This window comes from Lepidochelys olivacea, assembly GCF_965140295.1.
Source record: "Lepidochelys olivacea isolate rLepOli2 genome assembly, chromosome: 7".
NCBI lineage: Eukaryota > Metazoa > Chordata > Testudines > Cheloniidae > Lepidochelys > Lepidochelys olivacea.
This window is the reverse complement of record NC_140417.1, coordinates 52,402,318-52,423,609: the sequence shown is the minus strand read 5'-3', so window position 1 is coordinate 52,423,609 and position 21,292 is coordinate 52,402,318. Positions and strand designations below refer to the sequence as shown.

At 45.8% G+C, this 21,292-nt stretch overlaps 1 protein-coding gene across 4 annotated transcripts in view; it reads right to left on the bottom strand.

Moving 5' to 3' along the window:
* Positions 1-21,292, bottom strand: part of FANCD2 (FA complementation group D2) — a 183,552-nt gene that overhangs the window by 23,326 nt on the left and 138,934 nt on the right. For all 4 annotated transcript variants that reach the window (XM_084633083.1, XM_084633080.1, XM_084633082.1 and 1 more), the window contains exons 37-38: positions 5,191-5,284; positions 3,563-3,634 (exon numbers count right to left, since the gene is read on the bottom strand). In XM_084633083.1, the coding sequence (XP_084489209.1) occupies positions 3,563-3,634; positions 5,191-5,284 (166 nt within the window). The remainder of the gene's footprint in view (positions 1-3,562; positions 3,635-5,190; positions 5,285-21,292) is intronic.

Sequence of the window (21,292 nt, the reverse complement as noted above, 5' to 3'; positions counted from 1 at the left end):
GAAGGCATACATTGTCCCCAAATGTGAAATAGTTATGGGTGAGGACAAAGTCACAAAGTTCAGCCACCAGGTTTGCCGTGACATTATCGGGGATACTGTTCCCGATGGCTTGTAGTCCATCTTTGTGTGGAATGTTGGTGTAGAGGGCTTCTACATCCATAGTGGCCAGGATGGTGTTTTCAGGAAGATCACCGATGGATTGTCGTTTCCTCAGGAAGTCAGTGCAACCATACACCACACCACAGAACCACTAACTCAGGAACCTATCCTTGCAACAAAGCCCGTTGCCAACTCTGTCCACATGTCTATTCAGGGGACACCATGATAGGGCCTAATCACATCAGGCACACTATCAGAGGCTCGTTCACCTGCACATCTACCAATGTGATATATGCCATCATGTGCCAGCAATGCCCCTCTGCCATGTACATTGGTCAAACTGGACAGTCTCTACGTAAAAGAAAAAATGGACACAAATCAGATATCAAGAATTATAACGTTCATAAACCAGTCGGAGAACACTTCAATCTCTCTGGTCACTCGATCTTTGACCTAAAAGTCGCGATATTACAACAAAAAGACTTCAAAAACAGCCTCCAACGAGAGACTGCTGAATTGGAATTAATTTGCAAACTGGATACAAATAACTCCGGCTTGAATAGAGACTGGGAGTGGATGAGTCATTACACAAAGTAAAACAATTTCCCCATGTTTATTCCCCTCCACTGTTCCTCAGACGTTCTTGTTAACTGCTGGAAATGGCCCACCTTGATTATCACTACAAAAGGTTTTCTTTCCCTCACCCCCCTGCTCTTCTGCTGGTAATAGCTCATCTTAAGTGATCACTCTCCTTACAGTGTGTATGATAACACCCATTTTTTCATGTTCTGTGTGTATATAAATCTGCTCACTGTATTTTCCACTGAATGCATCCGATGAAGTGAGCTGTAGCTCACAAAAGCTTATGCTCAAATAAATTGGTTAGTCTCTAAGGTGCCACAAGTACTCCTTTTCTTTTTACTATTTCTTTTGTTTATCATTTTTACAGTGCAAATATTTGTAATAAAAAAATATACACTTTGATTTCAGTTACAAAACAGAATACAATATATATAAAAATGTAGAAGAACATCCAAAATATTTAGTAGATTTCAACTGTTATTCTATTATTTAACAGTGCAATTAATCGTGATTCATTATTCTGAGTTAACTGTGATTAATTGACAACCCTAAAATTAAGCACTGTGTGCAAAAAGAACGGAAGCTACATTTTCATGTAAAGTCAACAGGCAAAACAGGTTGTGGGGGGATGTGAACTCAAGATGCCGCCACCACACTGAAGAACAAACTACAGGAATGCCTTTCAAAAGTCTACTGGACTATAACAGGGGGTGCAAAGACAAGACCCTATTATCCATTTCACTGTGGACCACCCTTGTAGGAGTGGGATGATTCATGAAGGAATGGATCCTGGATTGACTGAAAACCAGCAAGCTCTGTAGAAAGACTTTGTGGGTAAGAAAATGCTTTAGTCAAGGTTGTAACTTGGTAAGTTTTAGTTTCCAGAAAGCATGTCATTCTCTTATTTTATTTATAACTATTTCTGTTTCGATTATTCTTACTCAATACTTACTTGAATCTGTTCTTTGTGAATAAATTTATATTTGTTTTCACCATAAATTGATTACAGTGCTGTGTTGCTCTAAAGGACCTGATTCTGAATTGTAACCTTCTAGCTCTGTGTTCACTGTCTCTTTGGGGACAACTTACCTGGTAATTACTGAACGTGTCCAGTGACTGGGGTTGGATACTACAGAGGGACGCTTCTCAGGAGTTTGGGGACTGGGGTACACAAAGTGTTGTGTAAGGCAAAGTCCTGAATTTATCTGGGTGGTGAACTGGTACATAGTTTAACACCAGCAAGTCTCTCTCTTGCTGAAATTGGTGGGTAGCACAGTGATCTACACAGTGGACACCCTAAGAAAATGTCACAGAAGGGTTGGAAGGATTTTGTTTTCTCTCTAATGCTTTCACTTTAAGAATAAATTTGCTTGTTTAGAAAGAACTGGGTGGTAACTTATAACTGCGGTCAATTACACTGTTTATAGCAGGGGTGGGCAAACTACGTACCATGGGCCAAATCCAGCTTGTCAGAGCTTTGAATCTGGCCTGCGGGATTGCTACTGCCGTGACACTGCTCGGCTAAGTTAGGCTCCCTGTCTGCCCTGGCCCTGCGCCGCTCCCGGAAGCAGCCAGCACCACATCCCTGCAGCCCTTGGTGTGGAGGGGGGGGAGAGGGCTCTGCATGCTGCCCTCACCTGCAGGCACCGCCCCCCACAGCTCACATTGGCCAGGAATGGGGAACCGCGGCCAATGGGAGCTTCGGGGGAGGTACCCGCAGGTGAGGGCAGCGCGTGGAGCCCTCTGCCCCCCGCTCCCCCAGGTATGTAGTGCCGGCCGCTTCCGGGAGGGGAGCAGCACGGGACCAGGGCAGGCAAGGAGCCTGCCTTAGCCCTGCTGCGTGCCGCTGCCACCCCGGAGCCACTCAAGGTAAGCAGCGCTGGGCTGGAGCCCACACCCTGAACCCCTCCTGCACCCCAACACCCTGCCCTGAGCCCCCTGCCACACCCCTCCTGCACCCCAACCCCTTGCCCTGAGCCCCCTCCCGCACTCCGCACCCCCTCCTGCACCCCAACCCCCTGCCCTGAGCCCCCTCGTACACCCCGCACCCCTCCTGTGCCCCAACCCCTTACCCTCAGCCCCTTCCTGCACACTGCAGCCCCTCCCGCACCCCAACCCCCTACCCCAGCCCTACATTCATGGCCCTGCATGCTATTTCCCCACCCAGATGTGGTCCTCAGGCCAAAAAGTTTGCCCACCCCTGGTTTATAGCCTCTGAGGAGAAAGCAAAGTGCAGACGCTGTCCGGTTTAGACAGTCTGGCTTGCTGGGGAATTCACAGTGTAGGCAGGGATCTGTGCAGCCTGAAAAGCCCTAGTCAAGATGGAGAGAGATGTGGGTCTCAGCCCAAGAAAGGTGACAGTTGAGGAGCCAGGAGCCTAAAAAGTGGTTGCCCTTGCTGGACCACAGAGAAGGAATGCAATTCTCCTAAACTGTGACAATTAGCAGGAAGTGTCCCTGGAGTCAGGTTATCCTAGAATTGCCTACGGCAGGTTTCTAGATCTGCCTCTGAAGCAGCTAACACTGGTCTCTGTCCGAGTCAGGAGACTGCACTGAGTGGACGAAGAGTCAGATACCGTTGGATAATTCCTGTGTTCCTGTCCTTCTCCAGGGCCTCTCTGCTTCCTCCTTTCTTTGTCTGTATTATTTGTCCATACAAAAAACTATGCTACTAGAATGCTAAGGCTACAAGAGTGAGGATGTGCCAAAGTGAAGGTTGAATGTGCCACCCCATGAGTACACACTGCAGTTGGCTCTGATTACACGATCACAGACCATTTCTCCAAAATAGTGTAAGTCACATTGTTTTCCTTGCATGCTCAGGCATCGATGGGTGGGACTCTGCTGGGAAGGTGAAAGGAAGGAAAGATGAATGTGCTCACCTTGACCAAGTTAACAAGGATATGGAAATCCCGCACCGCCATGTTCCAGTGCAGCAGCTTCTCTAGCTGTACCTGGGGAGTGACAACACAGTAATCCAGTCCTGTTGTCCACACAGAGCCATTGCATTTCCCTTCATATTACTGGATGCTACTACAGTATGCACTGTGCCTGCACACAGAGGGTAAAGAGCCCAGATCCTGCCAGAGCCTGAGGATCACTGCTGTGCAAAGGGGAAGGGACATGTTTGAGAAACAGTGTTTGAGATCCTACATCTTAAAAGACTCCACAAACATTTACCCGTGAAAGTCAAAATCATTCAGTAGCCATTCCAGCTTTCCTCACCTGCCAGATTTATACTCTCTCCATCTGATAAATGTATCTTTCTATTCACCCTGGAAACAGCTGGGGAGAAACCACTTCCCAGCTCACGAGCAGAGTCCACAGTCACACATTCAGCCATGTGGCCGTTCAGACATCAACCTGCCCCCACATCATTTGCTAGAACTACTAGATAAGTTTGTTGCCCATGAAAACACAGAAGACAATGTCTGGAAAGAAGCAAGCTCCACCAGTGCCCAGGCCCATAAAATGACTGGGAATTAATCATGTACAATCCACCTACTTGATCCCAACATATGCTCCCTATTCAAAAATTCCTTCTTACTCCTAGGTGGGTGCAGGACCTATCTATTCCACTTAATTTTACTAAGTTTAGTCCTGTTTTCTGGCAATGCATGTTTTCAAAGATTCTGAGGCCAGAAGGGACACTGTGATTATTCAGTCTGACCTCCTGTATAACATAGGCCAGAGAACTGCCCCAAAATAATTCCTAGAGCAGATATTTCAGAAAAACAGTCAATCTAGATACAAATTCCATGGTTAATTACTCTCACTCTTAAAAATGTATGCCTTATTTCAAGCCTAAATTTGTCTAGTTTCAACTTCCAGCCATTGGACTGTGTTACACCTTTTTCTGACTGACTGAAGAGCCCATTATTAAATATTTGTTTCCCATGTACATACTTATGGATTGTAATGCAGTCACCCCTTAGCCTTCTCTTTGTTACATTAAATATATTGAGCTCCTTGAGTCTACCATTATAAGGCAGGTTTTCTAACCCTTTAATCATTCTTGTGACACTTCTCTGAACCCTCTCTAATTTATCAACAACATTATTGAACTGTGAGTACCAGAACAGGATGCATTATTCCAGCAATGGTTTGCATCAATACCAAAGAGAAAGGTAAAATAACCTCTCTACTCCTATTCATGACTCCCCTATTTCTGCATTCTAGGATCATATTAGCTCACAGTGGACCTCATGTTCAACTGATTATCCCTAAATCCTTTTCAGAGTCACTGCTTCCCAGTATATAGTCCCCCACCCTGTAAGTATGGCCTACATTCTTTGTTGCTGGGTTAATGGGGAATTTGGCCAGGGTACCAGCTAGCTATTAAGCAGTTTGGTAGACTGCCATACTCAAAAGGTTATTTTGTGTGTCTGTGTTTCGGCTACCTGCCAGGACATCATTGTTAAGACACTATTACTGTAGCATTTTCCTGCAGTTTCCTGGCTTGTGTTTTGTAAATCCCTGCTGGAGATCTCAGATGTGTTTGCTGGCCTACCTCACTTGAGTCCGATGGTTTCCCAGCAGGAATGCTTCTCACTGAATTCTCCAGCTGAGCCATCATCACTTGGAAGAAAACCGGAAATGTCTGCCTGGAGAGAAAAGAGCCAAGAGCCCATTAAAGACTTATGGGCAGCTGTTTGTGCATCTGGTTTGGGTGCTTGTTAGGGGCTTATTCCTTCACCCGCTCACTTCCCTGGTCCTTCTCGCATGAACAGAGAGCAACAATACCCAAAGTCCAAAGGTGCAAACAATTCAATGTTTGGGGTGAACTTCCAGCAAGCAATGATTCCAGTTTCCTTCCTTAGTGTCCCCCTTCCCAGCTCTGACACCACAGAGCCTTACACCTGTGTCCCTGTTCCCATTCACCCCTTTAGCAAAACATGATTCCAATTTCCTCCCCCTTAGCAAAACATGATTCCAATTCCCCCACCCCCATTCCCCCGCTTTCTTCCTGATTGACTGCAGACTATATAGTAAAACCTGAGTTCTGCTTAGCTATACCTTAACCAAAAATTTTACTGAAATTTAACTAACTAATCCTAACATATTGTAACATGTTTCAGGGTATGTCTACACTACGGAATAAGGTCGAATTTATAGAAGTCAGTTTTTTAGAAATCGGTTTTATATATTCGAGTGTGTGTTTCCCCACAGAAAATGCTCTAAGTGCATTAACTCGGCGGAGTGCTTCCACAGTACCGAGGCTAGAGTTGAATTCCGGAACGTTGCACTGTGGGTAGCTATCCCACAGTTCCCGCAGTCTCCGCTGCCCATTGGAATTCTGGGTTGAGATCCCAACGCCTGATGGGGCTAAAACATTGTCGCGGGTGGTTCTGGGTACATATCGTCAGGCCCCCGTTCCCTCCCTCCCTCCGTGAAAGCAAGGGCAGACAATCGTTTCGCGCCTTTTTTCCTGAGTTACCTGTGCAGATGCCATACCATGGCAAGCATGGAGCCCGCTCAGATAACTGTCACCGTATGTCTCCTGGGTGCTGGCAGACGTGGTACGGCATTGTTACACAGTAGCAGCAACCCATTGCCTTCTGGCAGCAGACGGTGCAAGACGACTGGTAGCCGTCATCGTCGTGTCCGAGGTGCTCCTGGCCATGTCGGCTGGGAGCGCCTGGGCAGACATGGGCGCAGGGACTAAATTTGGAGTGACTTGACCAGGTCATTCTCTTTAGTCCTGCAGTCAGTCCTATTGAACCGTCTTATGGTGAGCAGGCAGGCAATACGGATTGCTAGCAGTTGTACTGTACCATCTTCTGCCGGGCAGACAAGAGATGAGGATGGCTAGCACTCGTATTGTACCATCTTCTGCTGGACAGGAAAGAGATGAGGATGGCTAGCAGTCGTACTGTACCATCTTCTGCCGAGCAGCCATGAGATGTGGATGGCATGCAGTCCTTCTGCACCGTCTGCTGCCAGCCAAAGATGTAAAAGATAGATGGAGTGGATCAAAACAAGAAATAGATCAGCTTTGTTTTGTACTCATTTGCCTCCTCCCCAGTCTAGGGGACTCATTCCTCTAGGTCACACTGCAGTCACTCACAGGGAAGGTGCAGTGAGGTAAATCTAGCCATGTATCAATCAGAGGCCAGACTAACCTCCTTGTTCCAATAAGAAAAATAACTTAGGTGCACCATTTCCTATTGGAACCCTCCGTGAAGTCCTGCCTGAAATACTCCTTGATGTAAAGCCACCCCCTTTGTTGATTTCAGCTCCCTGAAGCCAACCCTGTAAGCCATGTCATCAGTCGCCCCTCCCTCCGTCAGAGCAACGGCAGACAATCGTTCCGCGCCTTTTTTCTGTGTGGACGCCATACCAAGGCAAGCATGGAGGCCGCTCAGCTCACTTTGGCAATTAGGAGCACATTAAACACCACACGCATTATCCAGCAGTATATGCAGCACCAGAACCTGGCAAAGCAATACCGGGCGAGGAGGTGATGTCAGCGCGGTCATGTGAGTGATCAGGACATGGACACAGATTTCTCTGAAAGCATGGGCCCTGCCAATGCATGCATCATGTTGCTAATGGGGCAGGTTCATGCTGTGGAACGCCGATTCTGGGCTCAGGAAACAAGCACAGACTGGTGGGACTGCATAGTGTTGCAGGTCTGGGACGATTCCCAGTGGCTGCGAAACTTTCGCATGCGTAAGGGCACTTTCATGGAACTTTGTGACTTGCTTTCCCCCGCCCTGAGGCGCATGAATACCAAGATGAGAGCAGCCCTCACAGTTGAGAAGCAAGTGGCGATAGCCCTGTGGAAGCTTGCAACGCCAGACAGCTACCGGTCAGTTGGGAATCAATTTGGAGTGGGCAAATCTACTGTTGGGGCTGCTGTGATGCAAGTAGCCCATGCAATCAAAGATCTGCTGATATCAAGGGTAGTGACCCTGGGAAATGTGCAGGTCATAGTGGATGGCTTTGCTGCAATGGGATTCCCTAACTGTGGTGGGGCCATAGACGGAACCCATATCCCTATCTTAGCACCGGAGCACCAAGCCGGCAAGTACATAAACCTCAAGGGGTACTTTTCAATAGTGCTGCAAGCACTGGTGGATCACAAGGGACATTTCACCAACATCAACGTGGGATGGCCGGGAAAGGTACATGACGCTCGCATCTTCAGGAACTCTGGTCTATTTCAAAAGCTGCAGGAAGGGACTTTATTCCCAGACCAGAAAATAACTGTTGGGGATGTTGAAATGCCTATATGTATCCTTGGGGATCCAGCCTACCCCTTAATGCCATGGCTCATGAAGCCGTACACAGGCAGCCTGGACAGTAGTCAGGAGCTGTTCAACTACAGGCTGAGCAAGTGCAGAATGGTGGTAGAATGTGCATTTGGATGTTTAAAGGTGCGCTGGCGCAGTTTACTGACTCGGTTAGACCTCAGCGAAACCAATATTCCCACTGTTATTACTGCTTGCTGTGTGCTCCACAATATCTGTGAGAGTAAGGGGGAGATGTTTATGGCGGGGTGGGAGGTTGAGGCAAATCACCTGGCTGCTGGTTACGCGCAGCCAGACACCAGGGCGGTTAGAAGAGCACAGGAGGGCGCGGTACGCATCAGAGAAGCTTTGAAAACCAGTTTCATGACTGGCCAGGCTACGGTGTGAAAGTTCTGTTTGTTTCTCCTTGATGAAACCCCCCGCCCCAGTCACTGGAGAGACGTTGTGATCAGTGGCCCACTGGGAGAACCTTGACCATTTTGCCAGGTAGGCCTGATGCATGGAGGGCCTCCTGCATTCCAGGAGGACTCGCTGGACACCCTCGGAGCAGGTCCCCTCCTCGTGGCCTAGCCATTGAGCAACCATGTTGTGAGGTGGAGGCAACCTTGGTCCCGAGAGAGAAGGTCTGGGCGGGTTGGCAGCGGCCACGGGGGGGCAATGGACAGGCTCGTAAGAGTCTCATACCAGTGCTGCCTGGGCCATGCCGGGGCGATCATGAGGATGCGAGCCCTGTCTGTCTTTACTTTTTCCAGGACCTTGTTGATCAGCGGAATTGGGGAAAAAGCATATAGAAGCTGACCCAACTAGGACAGAAGGAAGCCGTCGGAAATTGCCCCCTTTCCCAGGCCCTTCCTGGAGCCAAACCGAGGGCACCGGCACTTGTCTGTAATGGCTGCTCCACGAACAGCTCTGTCGGGCCGATCCGCGACAGCCGATTGCTGGCGATCTACGCCTGGGGCTGCGGGAGCAGTGCCCTGTTGGGGACCTCAACTGGGACGAAGAGCATGAGCGGCATTGACATCGGTACCGTGAGGGGCTACGGTGGCTTCTTGGAGTCAACAACCTCTGGTGCCATCAGTCCCAGTCCCAGTCCCAGTGGGCCATGCTCTGACCTCGAGGACTGCACTCTCGATGCAGAGAGGTGCCTCAAATCCCTTCTGCTCAGCACCCAGCCAGACAATCTAGTGGGGTCGACGGGGACTGGTGCGGACTGTGAGCAGGGTGGTCACTCTGCGGAGAACGGTGTCAGGAACCTTCCCTCGACTGTGAGCAGTACCGCCCAGGTGGTGACTGTGGCAGTCCGAGTGCTGGCTTGTCTCTGGAACTGGGAGCTGCTGGGGTCCATGCAGTCAGTACCGGGAGAGACTTTACGTATCGAGCCGCCTGCAGGGTCTCCTGCATAGAGGGCACCCATACGTGGCCACTGGAGTCCGCAGAGGGCGTCTCGGAGTGGGCTGGGCTACTCCGCTCTACTTGAGTCAGAGGCTGCAAGGTCGAGGGGAATAGAGAGATGCCCAACGCGGGTCTAGTCTCACCCCCAGCCTTGCCCCAGTGCCTTGATGTAGAAGACCTCTTCTTCGTCTTCATAGAGTGTCCCATGGATGGGGAGTGGTGCCAGCTGGTGGAAGGCACTGATGGGTTGCCGCGCACTGATGCTGCAGTGCTTGGTGCCGACTCGGAACGGCGTAGCGGTGTCAGGGTTCAGGCCGACTCCATCAATATGGCTTGGAGCCATACGTCCCACTCCTCCTTAGTCCGAGGCTTAAATGATCTGCAAATTTTGCCGTGGTTGCTGAGGTTGGTTTCTCCAAGACAGCGTAAGTAGCTAGTGAGTGGATCACTCATGAGCATAGGCCGTTTACAAGTGTCGCACGACTTAAAGCCCATGGCGCGGGGCATGCCCTGACCCGACCCGGGCGCACTTCTCTAACTTTTTTTTTTTTTGAACTACAGGTACTAACTATCTATGAACTAAATGACAATCCAAACAGGGAAAGCTACAGCAGAGAGCTGGAGCACAGCAGTTCCAAAGCACCTTCACTGGTGGCAAGAAGGAACTGAGAGTGGGGAGAGAGTGCAGCGCCCCTTATACCGCGCCATGGTGGTTCCACTCCAAGGGTCACTAGGGGAAAAACTTCCAGCACCGGTGCACGTGGCAAGCAAGCACACCTATTGTGGAATGCACTCAAAGAAGAACTTAAACTTCTGAAAACCAGGAAATGCAGAGCTAAAGTTGTCCGTGCAACCTTAACTCTGCCCTTGTTCAGCAGTGTGCCAATATGCCTCATTAATGTTGATTTTCAATAAGAACACTGAAAAAGCTCCAGAAGACTGGAAGAAAGCTAATATTGTGCCAATGTTTGAAAAGGTCAATGGGATGACTGAGGCCAGTCAGTCTCACATTGATCCCAGGCACAATAATGGAGCAGTTGGTATGGGATTTGATTAATAAAGAATTAAAGGAGGGTAATATAATTAATGCTATTCAGCATGGGTTTATGGAAAATAGATCCTGTCAAACTAATTTGAAATCTTTTTTGGTAATTATAAGTTTGTTTGATAAAGGTAATAGTGTTGATGTAATATCCTTAGACTTCTGTAAGGCACTGAGTTGGTACCGTATGATATTTTGACTAAAAACCTAGAAATATATAAAATTAACATGGCACATATTAAATGGATTAAAAGCTGGCTAACTGATGTATCTCAAAATCTAATTGTAAGTGGAGAATAATCACCAAACAGGTGTTTTTCTAGTGGGGTACCGCAGGGACTGGTTCTTGGCCCTTCTCTATTTAACATTTTTATTTAAAACTTGGAAGAAAATAGAAAATCATTACTGTCATTTGTAGATGACACAAAAATTGGGGGAGTGGTAAATAATGAAGAGTACAGGCTACTGACAGAGTGATCTGGATCACTTGATAAACTGGGCATAAGAAAACAATTTGTGTTTTAATATAGCAAAATGTAAATGTATACATCTAGGAATAAAGAATGTAGGCTGTACTTACAGAATGGGGAATCTACCCTGGAAAGCAGTGGCTCTGAAAAAGATTTGGGGGTCATGGTGGATAATCAGCTGAGCATGAGCTCCCAGTGTGATGCTATGGCCAAAAGGTTATTTGACACTGGTACGGCCGCTGATGGAATAATGTATTAAGTTCTGTTGCCCACCATTCAATAAGGATGTTGATAAATTGGAGAGGGCTCTGAGAATTTGTTCAATATCTTCATAAATGATCTGGAGGATGGTGTGGATTGCACTCTCAGCAAATTTGCAGATGATACTAAACTAGGAGGAGTGGTAGATACGCTGGAGGGCAGGGATAGGATACAGAGGGACCTAGACAAATTAGAGGATTGGGCCAAAAGAAATCTGATGAGGTTCCATAAGGATAAGTGCAGGGTCCTGCACTTAGGACGGAAGAACCCAATGCACCGCTACAGACTAGAGACCGAATGGCTAGGCAGCAGTTCTGAGGAAAAGGACCTAGGGGTGACAGTGGACGAGAAGCTGGATATGAGTCAGCAGTGTGCCCTTGTTGCCAAGAAGACCAATGGCATTTTGGGATGTATAAGTAGGGGCATAGCGAGCAGATCGACGGACGTGATCGTCCCCCTCTATTCGGCATTGGTGAGTACTCATCTGGAGTACTGTGTCCAGTTTTGGGCCCCACACTACAAGAAGGATGTGGATAAATTGGAGAGAATCCAGCGAAGGGCAACAAAAATGATTAGGGGTCTGGAACACATGACTTATGAGGAGAGGATGAGGGAACTGGGATTGTTTAGTCTGCAGAAGAGAAGAATGAGGGAGGACTTGATAGCTGCTTTCAACTACCTGAGAGGTGGTTCCAGAGAGGATGGTTCTAGACTATTCTCAGTGGTAGAAGAGGATAGGACAAGAAGTAATGGTCTCAAGTTGCAGTGGGGGAGGTTTAGGTTGGATATAAGGAAAAACTTTTTCACTAGGAGGAATGCGTTACCTAGGGAGGTGGTAGAATCTCCTTCCTTAGAAGTTTTTAAGGTCAGGCTTGACAAAGCCCTGGCTGGGATGATTTAATTGGGGATTGGTCCTGCTTTGAGCAGGGGGTTGGACTAGATGACCTCCTGAGGTCCCTTCCAACCCTGATATTCTATGATTCTAAGAGCCATAGGAAGCATTAAAGGATTAGAAAAAACAGTTATAGTGAGAGACTCAAGGAGATCAATCTATTTAGCTTAATAAAGAAAAGGCTAAGGGGTGACTTCACAATTTTTAAATCTAGATTGGCTGTTTTTCTAGAAGATCTGCTCTAGGAATTATTTTGGGAAGTTCTCTTGCCTGTGTTATACAGGAGGTCAGACTAGATGATCACCATGGTACCATCTGGCCTTGGAATCTATGAACACACATACCTTTACTCTTCCAAGCCCACAATTCACCTCCTTTTACAACCCATTCACTCTCACCCATAGGATTCCATCTTACACTATTAAAGGACAAAAAAGCATAGACTCGTACTTAACATAGTCCCCAGAAAGAATGTAACATGTACAGATTTAAGAACCACTTCACAACTTCTTAAAATTCCCTTACATTTGCTCACAAGATACCATCTCTACATACACCATCACTTAACTATCATTAAACTTTTGGAATCCTGTCATATTCCACCTTACTGCTGACGGTACTTATTCTAATGAAAGCCTCATACCCAGCTACGGACATAGCGTACACAAATTCTCCATAGAAATGAGGCATACCACATGCACCTTTTCCCTTTCCTCACACACATTAAAGGGTGAAAAACATATATCTGATCATATCATGACAGCTCCATCACACAGATTTCCCAAACACACCTCTACCAAGCAGAGCTAACTACTGCCTCCACCATTCAGAGAGACAAGGTGGGTGAGGTAATATCTTTTACTGGACCAACTTCTGTGGAATAAAATGTATTACCTTACTCACCTTGTCTCTCTAACATCCTGGGATCAACACAGATACAAAAACACTGCATCTACCATTAAGGACAGCTACACTTGACAATGACCACACTCACTTTACCTGGAGTACATGCAGATAATAAATGCATAGACTGCTCTGGTACCTCAGCTTATTACTGACAATAGCCTTTCTAATGAAACCCCTCTGCCCTGCTAATTATATCATGTACACAATTCTATAACGAAATGCTGCATAGTAGTACTCCTGGGGGAATTCTGCAATAAAAAATAAAAAATTATGTGCACTTTTTAAAATTTTGCAAAATTCTGCATATTTTATTTGTCAAAATAACATAATATAATCACACCAGTTTCAATTATTTTTGGTCATTTATTTCAAAATACCTGTCAGCACATATGTCTGTAACAATACATACAACAAAAAAGATTCAGATAATGTTTTTTGACAAATAGATTCCTTAGTAGGCATCTTAATACTGAACTCTGAGTAATAATTCTAAACTACAATAATAATTTAATAATCTAATCTAAAAATCTAATAATTTTAAACTACAATACAGAACCATATTTCCTGCACCCTTCAGAAGCAGTGCAAAGGTTTGGGGGAGTCAGGGGTAACGGAGGAGCCAAGGGAGAGGGAAGTAAATTGCTGGAAAGGAGCCTGGGTGTGAACTTGGAGGGTTGTTGGGTATGGGTGGGAAAAGTATGGAACGGGTTTTTTTGGGGTGCAGGGAGGGATTGTTAGGGAGCTTCCCCTATGCAGACCCTGGCTGACCCTTCTGTATTGTAGCCACTCCCATTCAGTCAGCACATCTGCCCTTGTCCCCATGTGTTCCAGCACCCCCTTGTGTCCCTCCTCCCCCACTCAGACACCCACTCCTCCCATCCCCATGTGGCCCTGCACCCCCTCTCCCTGTCCCTATGTGGGTCTGTATCGCCTCCCCCATCCCCATGTGTCTCTGTGCCCCCACTCAACCACCCTCCGTCCCTATGTAGCTCTTCACCCCCTCCCGCATCACCATGTGGCCCTGCACCTCCCTCCCCTCTGTGACCCTGTGCCTCCACTCCCATTCAGTCTCTGCCCCAGTCTGTCCTCTCCCACTAGTCCTTAGGAACCCTGTCTGACCCCTCAGCAGCCCCATGCTGTCTGTCTCCCCATAGCCCCCGTCTCCTCACTTGGCCTGACAGGTGCTGCAAAGAAGGCACTGCAGGCTCTTTCTCTTCTCTAGCTGGCAGGGAGCTGCTGCTGTGTTCTAGCCGCAGCACCCTCTGTTGGGCAAAAGGCTGCAGAAGCTATTTTCTTCTGGGAGCTGCTGCTCTTCTTGTGGCACAGCACCCTCTGATGGGCAAAAGGCGGAACTGCAACAACATTTCAGCAGAAGCTTTTTGATGTGCAAAGAATTTAAAAATATATGTGGCTCATTAATTATGCATGCATGCAGTAGAGCAGAATTCCCCCAGGAGTAATAGTAGTTACTGAAGACACACATGCAGCTCTTCTCTTTGCTCACATGCAGTGGGCACAAAACACAGAATATCAGGGTTGGAAGGGACCTCAGGAGGTCATCTACTCCAACCCCCTGCTCAAAGCCAATCCCCAATTTTTGCCCCTGATCCCTAAATGGCCCCCTCAAGGATTGAACTCACAACGCCTGGGTTTAGCAGGTCAATGCTCAAACCACTGAGCTATCCCTCCCCCCGCCTCAAGTAATCTACACATCCTCATAGCACAAACAAACCTTTACCAAGCAGGGCCAACTACTGCCTCCACTATTTACTGTAGGTACACCTAACACACCTGAACCTGGAACGTATACAAAGAATTACCATTGACTACTGCCACCACCAGGAGTATGGAGGGAAGGTGGCATGACCAACCTTCCCCCTTCTGCTTTTTGGTCCTTTAACAGTGTTAGATGGAATCTTGTGGGCTGTACAAGGAGGTGAAATGGGGGGTTGGCAGAGTAAACTCTGCACTTCCTGGTTTTCACAAGTTTGAGTTTTGCTTGGGTCAATGTTCTGCAGGGAGACAACATGCCATTAAGCAATTTTAACTTTGTATTAACATAGTTATTTTTCCATTGAATTTCCTAGTTTTTTAAACAGGAAATATTTTTAAATAGGGAAGAGTTAGCAGTCATTTAGGCAGTTGTACATAGCATGTCCCATAATTTGCATACTGAGCCAAATCAGCCTGTAGTCAGTAACCCCATGCCATGGTGTACGCCTTGCTCTCTTGAGAACTTATCCAGCCTCATGATCCAGGAATCATCCAGAATACACACACTGGCAACCCCATCAGTACACACATTTATTTTCCTTCAGCGATCAAGGTACTTGCACTGCAAGTTCCAAACCATTGCACTACATGTCTTTGGAACAGCATATCACTCTGCCCAAAGATCAGGAAGTAGTCATCTGTCTGCCCACTCTTTCCCTCCTGACTCCTCAAGGCTAGTAAAATACAGATTTTCTCACACAACCAATCCATGGCTTGCCTACCACCCATCCTCATTGTGCAACCCCTCTCCCGCCATCCCCGTCTCCCACAAAAAGTCCTCTATCTTTGGCTCTTTCCATCCATATAACAAAAATTTTGGTAAGACCTGTGGATGACCATTCTGCTGTGTTCACAGTAAATCTCCCTGTGTAATAAAAACATGTTATATTATCACAGATACAACTTGTGACAAACAACATGAGTTATTACATGTTTATTGCACAGGCACACAAAGGTTCAGACTAGCAATGTCAGTGGTGGAGTGTTCACCAGGGCAATGGCATCAACACATTCCCTCATGCCACCCAGGCAACCATACAGTGGCTGCAGAGAAACCATCTTGCAGTTTTTTCTTTATTGGTGCAAGCTAGGGCTGTTGATTAATCGCAGTTAACTCACGCAATTAACAAAAAAAAATTGTGATTAAAAATTAATCACAATCGCACTATTACACAATTGAATGCCAATTGACATTTATTAAATATTTTGGATGTTTTTCTACATTTTCAAATATATTGATTTCGATTACAACACAAAATACAAAGTGTAATATTATTATTTTGATTACAAATATTTGCACTGTAAAAATGATAAAAGAAATAGTATTTTTCAATTCACCTCATACAAGTACTGTAGTGCAATCTTTATATTGTGAAAATGCAACTTACAAATGTAGATTTATTTTTTGTTACATAACTGCTCTCAAAAACAAAACAGTGTAAAACTTTAGAGGCTACAAGTCCACTCAGTCCTACTTCTTGTTCAGCCAATCGCTAAGACAAACAAGTTTGTTTACATTAATGGGAGATACTGCTGCCTGCTTCTTATTTACAATGTCATCTGAAAGTGAGAACAGGAGTTCACATGGCACTTTTGTAGCTGGCATTGCAAGGTATTTACGTGCCAGAAATGCTAAACATTTGTATGCCTCTTGTCAAGGCTAATTCCCCACTCTGGCACTTCGATTGCAGAAGGTGGGGGCCTGCAAGGATTCTAAAAATTAATACTGGCCACTCCAGGCTTGTATTAAACTCCCAAGGTTACAGCTTTTCTCTGACCTTCGATTGGTAGATGTTGCCACCACCCAAGTGCAGAACCCCTTTGAGAGCCCAGGAAGGCATACTGAGGAATTCCTTTCTTCCTCAAGCCCTTTCATCCCCCCCGCCCTCCCGCAGTGAAGAGCTGAGAAAGAAGAAAAAAAAAAAGGAAATTATCTGTTGCCACCAGCTAATTAAACAACATGTGTACAAACCTCTTAAGACACAAAAATCCAATTCTGTTCTTATAAAAGATAAATTTTATTAATAAAAAAAGAAATAAAATATATCCGGGAACTCAGGCTATTGCTAGATTTTAAAAGAGCAACTACATGAATTAAGCACCAAGAATAGCTTTCTTGAGGTCCAGCTTAAAGGTTACAAGCAAAAAAAACCAAAACAAACCACCTGGGGTTAGCACAGAGGAATTCACAAGCCAGAACAAAATACAAGGGATAAACCTAACCGTGTCTGCCTAGACATTTCCTGATCTACTTACATGTCTGGGATTTTAAATGAGTAGTTTCTAGGCATGATACTGATGATTTTTCCATATCTGGCCTAAGCTTGTTACAGTATAGCTGTTGCCCTGTCTGCCTCTCCCCAGGAGAACAACAGACAGACAGACAAAAGGGGAGTCTTTTTTCAATTTTAAAAATTCCCATTGGCTCTTTTGGCCAGGTACCCAATCACTTCCTTTTACCTATGCATAGCAGTGAGACTTTTTAACCCTTTACAGTTAGAGTAATTAGAGAACAGCTACTAAGAGGGATTTTATAGCTACTGGCTGGCTGGGTGTCCATAAAAGGGAGCTACCCCCCACCTTCATTTACCACACCCCTTTCATGCTTTGGCCATGCTTTCATGCTGATGATGCTAGTTAAAAAAATAATGCATCACTTAAATTTGTGACTGTACTCCTTGAAGGGAGAATTGTATGTCTCCTGCTGCTTTACCCACATTCTGCATATATTTCTTGTTATAGCAGTCTCAGATGATGACCCAGCACATGTTTGTTTTAAGAACACTTTCACAGCAGATTTGACAAAACGCAAAGAAGGTACCAACGTGAGATTTCTAAAGATAGCTACAGCACTCCACCCAAGATTTAAGAATCCGAAGTGCCTTCCAAAATCTGAGAGGGACGAGGTGTGGAGCATGATTTCAGAAGTCTTAAAAGAGCAACACTCCGATGTGGAAACTACAAAACCCGAACCCCCAAAAAAGAAAATCAACCTTCTGCTGGTGGCTTCAGACTCAGATGATTAAAATGAACATGGATTGGTCCGCTCTACTTTTAATCGTTATTGAGCAGAACCTGTCATCAGCATGGACACATGTGCCCTGAAATCGTGGTTGAAGACGAAGGGACATATGAATCATTAGTGTATCTGGCTCGTAACTATCTTGTGACCCCATCTACAACAGTGCCATGCGAACGCCTGTTCTCACTTTCAGGTAACATTGTACACAAGAAGCGGGCACCATTATCTCCTGCAAATTGTAACCAAACTTGTTTGTATGAGCAATTGGCTGAAGTAGGACTGAGTGGACTTGTAGGCTCTAAAGTTTTACATTGTTTTATTTTTAATGCAGTTTTTTTTAAACATAAACATTTGTAAGTTCAAATTTCATGATAAAGAGATTGCACTACAGTACTGTATGAGGTGAATTGAAAAATACTATTTCTTTTGTTTTTTACAGTGCAAATATTTGTAATAAAATAAATATAAAGGGAGCACTGTACACTTTGTATTCTGTGTTGTAACTGGTTTCAGAGTAGCAGCCGTGTTAGTCTGTATCCGCAAAAAGAAAAGGAGGACTTGTGGCACCTTAGAGACTAACAAATTTATTTAAGCATAAGCTTTCGTGAGCTACAGCTCACTTCATCGGATGCACAAAGTACAAAGACAGGTAGCTAATAGGAATGTTTTGTCTGAAACATCAGGAGAAAAGTACAAGGGAAGGTAACAATATCTCATGAAACATGTAAGGTGATACGTAAATTTTTTATCCCAGATTATTTGTCTCAGTTTATAAATGTTGGAATACCTTGCCTTAACCTTTTGGCCAGCCTAGGGGGGAACGGAAAGTCCCACCATTCACTGAGCTGCATCCCTTGTCACAGGCATACATGTCTTAGTATCCTCGTAGAGTCTGACAGGTGCTATTATCTTGCTTCGTCGACAATTAACCTGGCGGGCACCTTCATATCTTAACAGATCTTGTGGTCATTGGGCAGTTCAACTGAGGTCTGCTGTGCCAAGAATCTGCGCAGAGCTGGGACAGCACACAAAGAACACACACATGCAGCCAAACATCTAACAGCAGCTGATATGGAGATGTGTTGTATATACCATGTCCACAGCATTATGGTCACCATACACAGAGAGTATGACTTGCTCCTCCTTGTTAGTTTATGTGGCACATGCAGGCCACATTGTCCATCATGATTTCTATTGCCTTGTTTTTGATCAGAGGCAGGAAACACATGTAAGCATTGCGAACTGCTCACAGTTCCAGAACATTTATGTGCAGTGTTGATTCCGAAGAAAACCATCTCCCCTGGATGGTCAGATTGTCTAAGTAGGCACCCCACCCCAGTAGGGAGTCGTCTATTGTGATTATCAGTTTGGGGGAGTCTGTAGAAAAGGGATACCTGCACACACATTGTGCGAGCGGTTCCACCACTGCAGGGAGTCTTTTGACTTTTGCTGGCATGTTTAAAAGTTCTTTCAGACTGTGTTTGTGTGGGAGGTACACCGTCCTGAGCCACCCCTGCAGGCAACACATGCTCAGTCTGGCTTGTCGGACAACATAAGCGGTCGCTGACATGTGTCCCAGTAATCAAAGGCAGATCTTGGCAGATGTTTGTGGACTGCTCACTGTGGTATTGATCAGGCTCACTAGGGTGACGAATCTCTGAAATGGTAAAGAGGCTTTCACTTCTAGCAAGTTTAGATGGGTCCCAATGAATTCCAGTTCTTGAACAGTGTTAATGTTGACTTTTGAAGGTTTATTTGCAGGCCAAGGTTTGTGAAGCATGACATTGTCTTTTGTGTGGCTTCGACGACTTCTTTCCGAGTGGGAGCCTTGAGGAGGCAATTGTCTAAATATTGGTATATTATTACCCTTGCTTGCATAGGTGGGCTGCTGCCACTATCAGAACTTTGGAAAACACTGGGGAAGCTATGGAAAGGCCAAAGGGCAGTACCGTGTATTGATAGTTATCCTGCCCAAGGACAAATCGGAGGAATCGTCTGTGTGCTGGATGAATGGTGACATGAAAATAAGTATATTGCAGGCAGAGGGCTGCAAATCAATCCCCTTGTTCCAGAGCTGGAATGATTGTTGCTAAAGTAACCACCCAGAATCATTGTGTTTTGACAAATTTGTTTAGGTTCCTGAGACTGAGAATAGGTCTCCATCCCCCAGGCTTTTACTGGGTTAAAAAATAAAGGGAATAGAACCCTTTCCCTCTTTGTTGTAGCAGCACTGGTTCTACTTCACTGAGTTGTAGAAGGTACTCTACTTTCTGTCTCAGGAGGACCTTGTGAGAGGGGTCCCTGAGAAGGGATGGGGAGGGATGGTGGGTAGGGGGGATGGAGAAGAACTGGATGGAGTATCCTGTTTTGATATTTCCAATACCCATTTGTCAGAAGTGATGGTTTTTGCCATATTGGGTAGAATGGTATTAAATGACCTGTAAAATGGATGGTTGATGGAGAGTGGTGTCAGCACTGGTAAATGGGGGAGGTCTGCCAAGCCCTCGACCAAACCTTCAAATTTGATGTTTAGGGATAGGTCGTTGTGGTGTAGTGGGTTGAGAAGAATTTGTTCTATGTTTGGGTGGCCTTTGTCTGTGCCACTAAGGATTGTATTGTCTCCGGGTTTGCATATAGGGAGCCTGTTTAGGACATTGCGAGGTGGAATACATACCCTGTTTACGTTTTGTTGCAGGTGTATATATGCCAAGAGATCTGAGAGTGGCAATCCATTAGTGAGTGGAGGGATTTGTCGGTCTTACCTGTGACGTTTCGGACGCTCTAGGGGGAGGTCCTCTACTGTGGATTGCACCTCCCTTCACCTCGACAAGTGAAGCCAGGAGGCTCGGTGCATTACAATGGCAATAATAGCTGCCATATCAGCAGAATCCAAAGATTCCTGAAGGGCCGTGCAGGCCAAGAGGTGTCCTTCTGAGATGAGTGATGTAAACTGTTCTCTTTTTTCTTCAGATATGCAGTCAATAAATTCAGATAGTTTAGAATAATTTGTGTGGTTGTATTTTGTCATTGGGACTTCATAATTAGTGATTATAAAAAGTGTTATAAAAAGCCAGTCAGCTGTGAACCAGCTGAGCGGCGAACAGCAGAGAGACTTACAGAGGGAGTTTGCCTAGGGAGAGCCCACTGAGGCTTACATCTTGCCGGCTTCTCTGAGTAGTTACTACAACTCCTGAGGAAGCTCATAGAAGGAAGGTAATATGGATGGGGAGCGTTCAGCTGTTGTGACCTGCACTGGATGTGCCATGTTTGTCTTTCTTCCACAGGATAGAAGTGACTTTGTCTGTACAAAGTGCAAGCTGGTCTCCATATTGGAAGAGAAGGTTCAAGGTCTGGAGAAACAAGTATCGACCCTGCGTTGCATAAGAGAAACTGAAGATTTCCTGGACAGACGTCAGGATATGATTCTACGGACACAATGTTCTGAAGATTCAGAGCAGGCTGCGCAGTGGGGACAGAAGGACGGTGAAGAAATTTGGCAGCAGTGACCTCCAGAAGAAGAAAGGGGAGCGTCCATGTACCAGCAACGCAGATACAGGTAAGCAACCGTTTTCATGTTCTCTCCACAGGTACTAATGTGGAG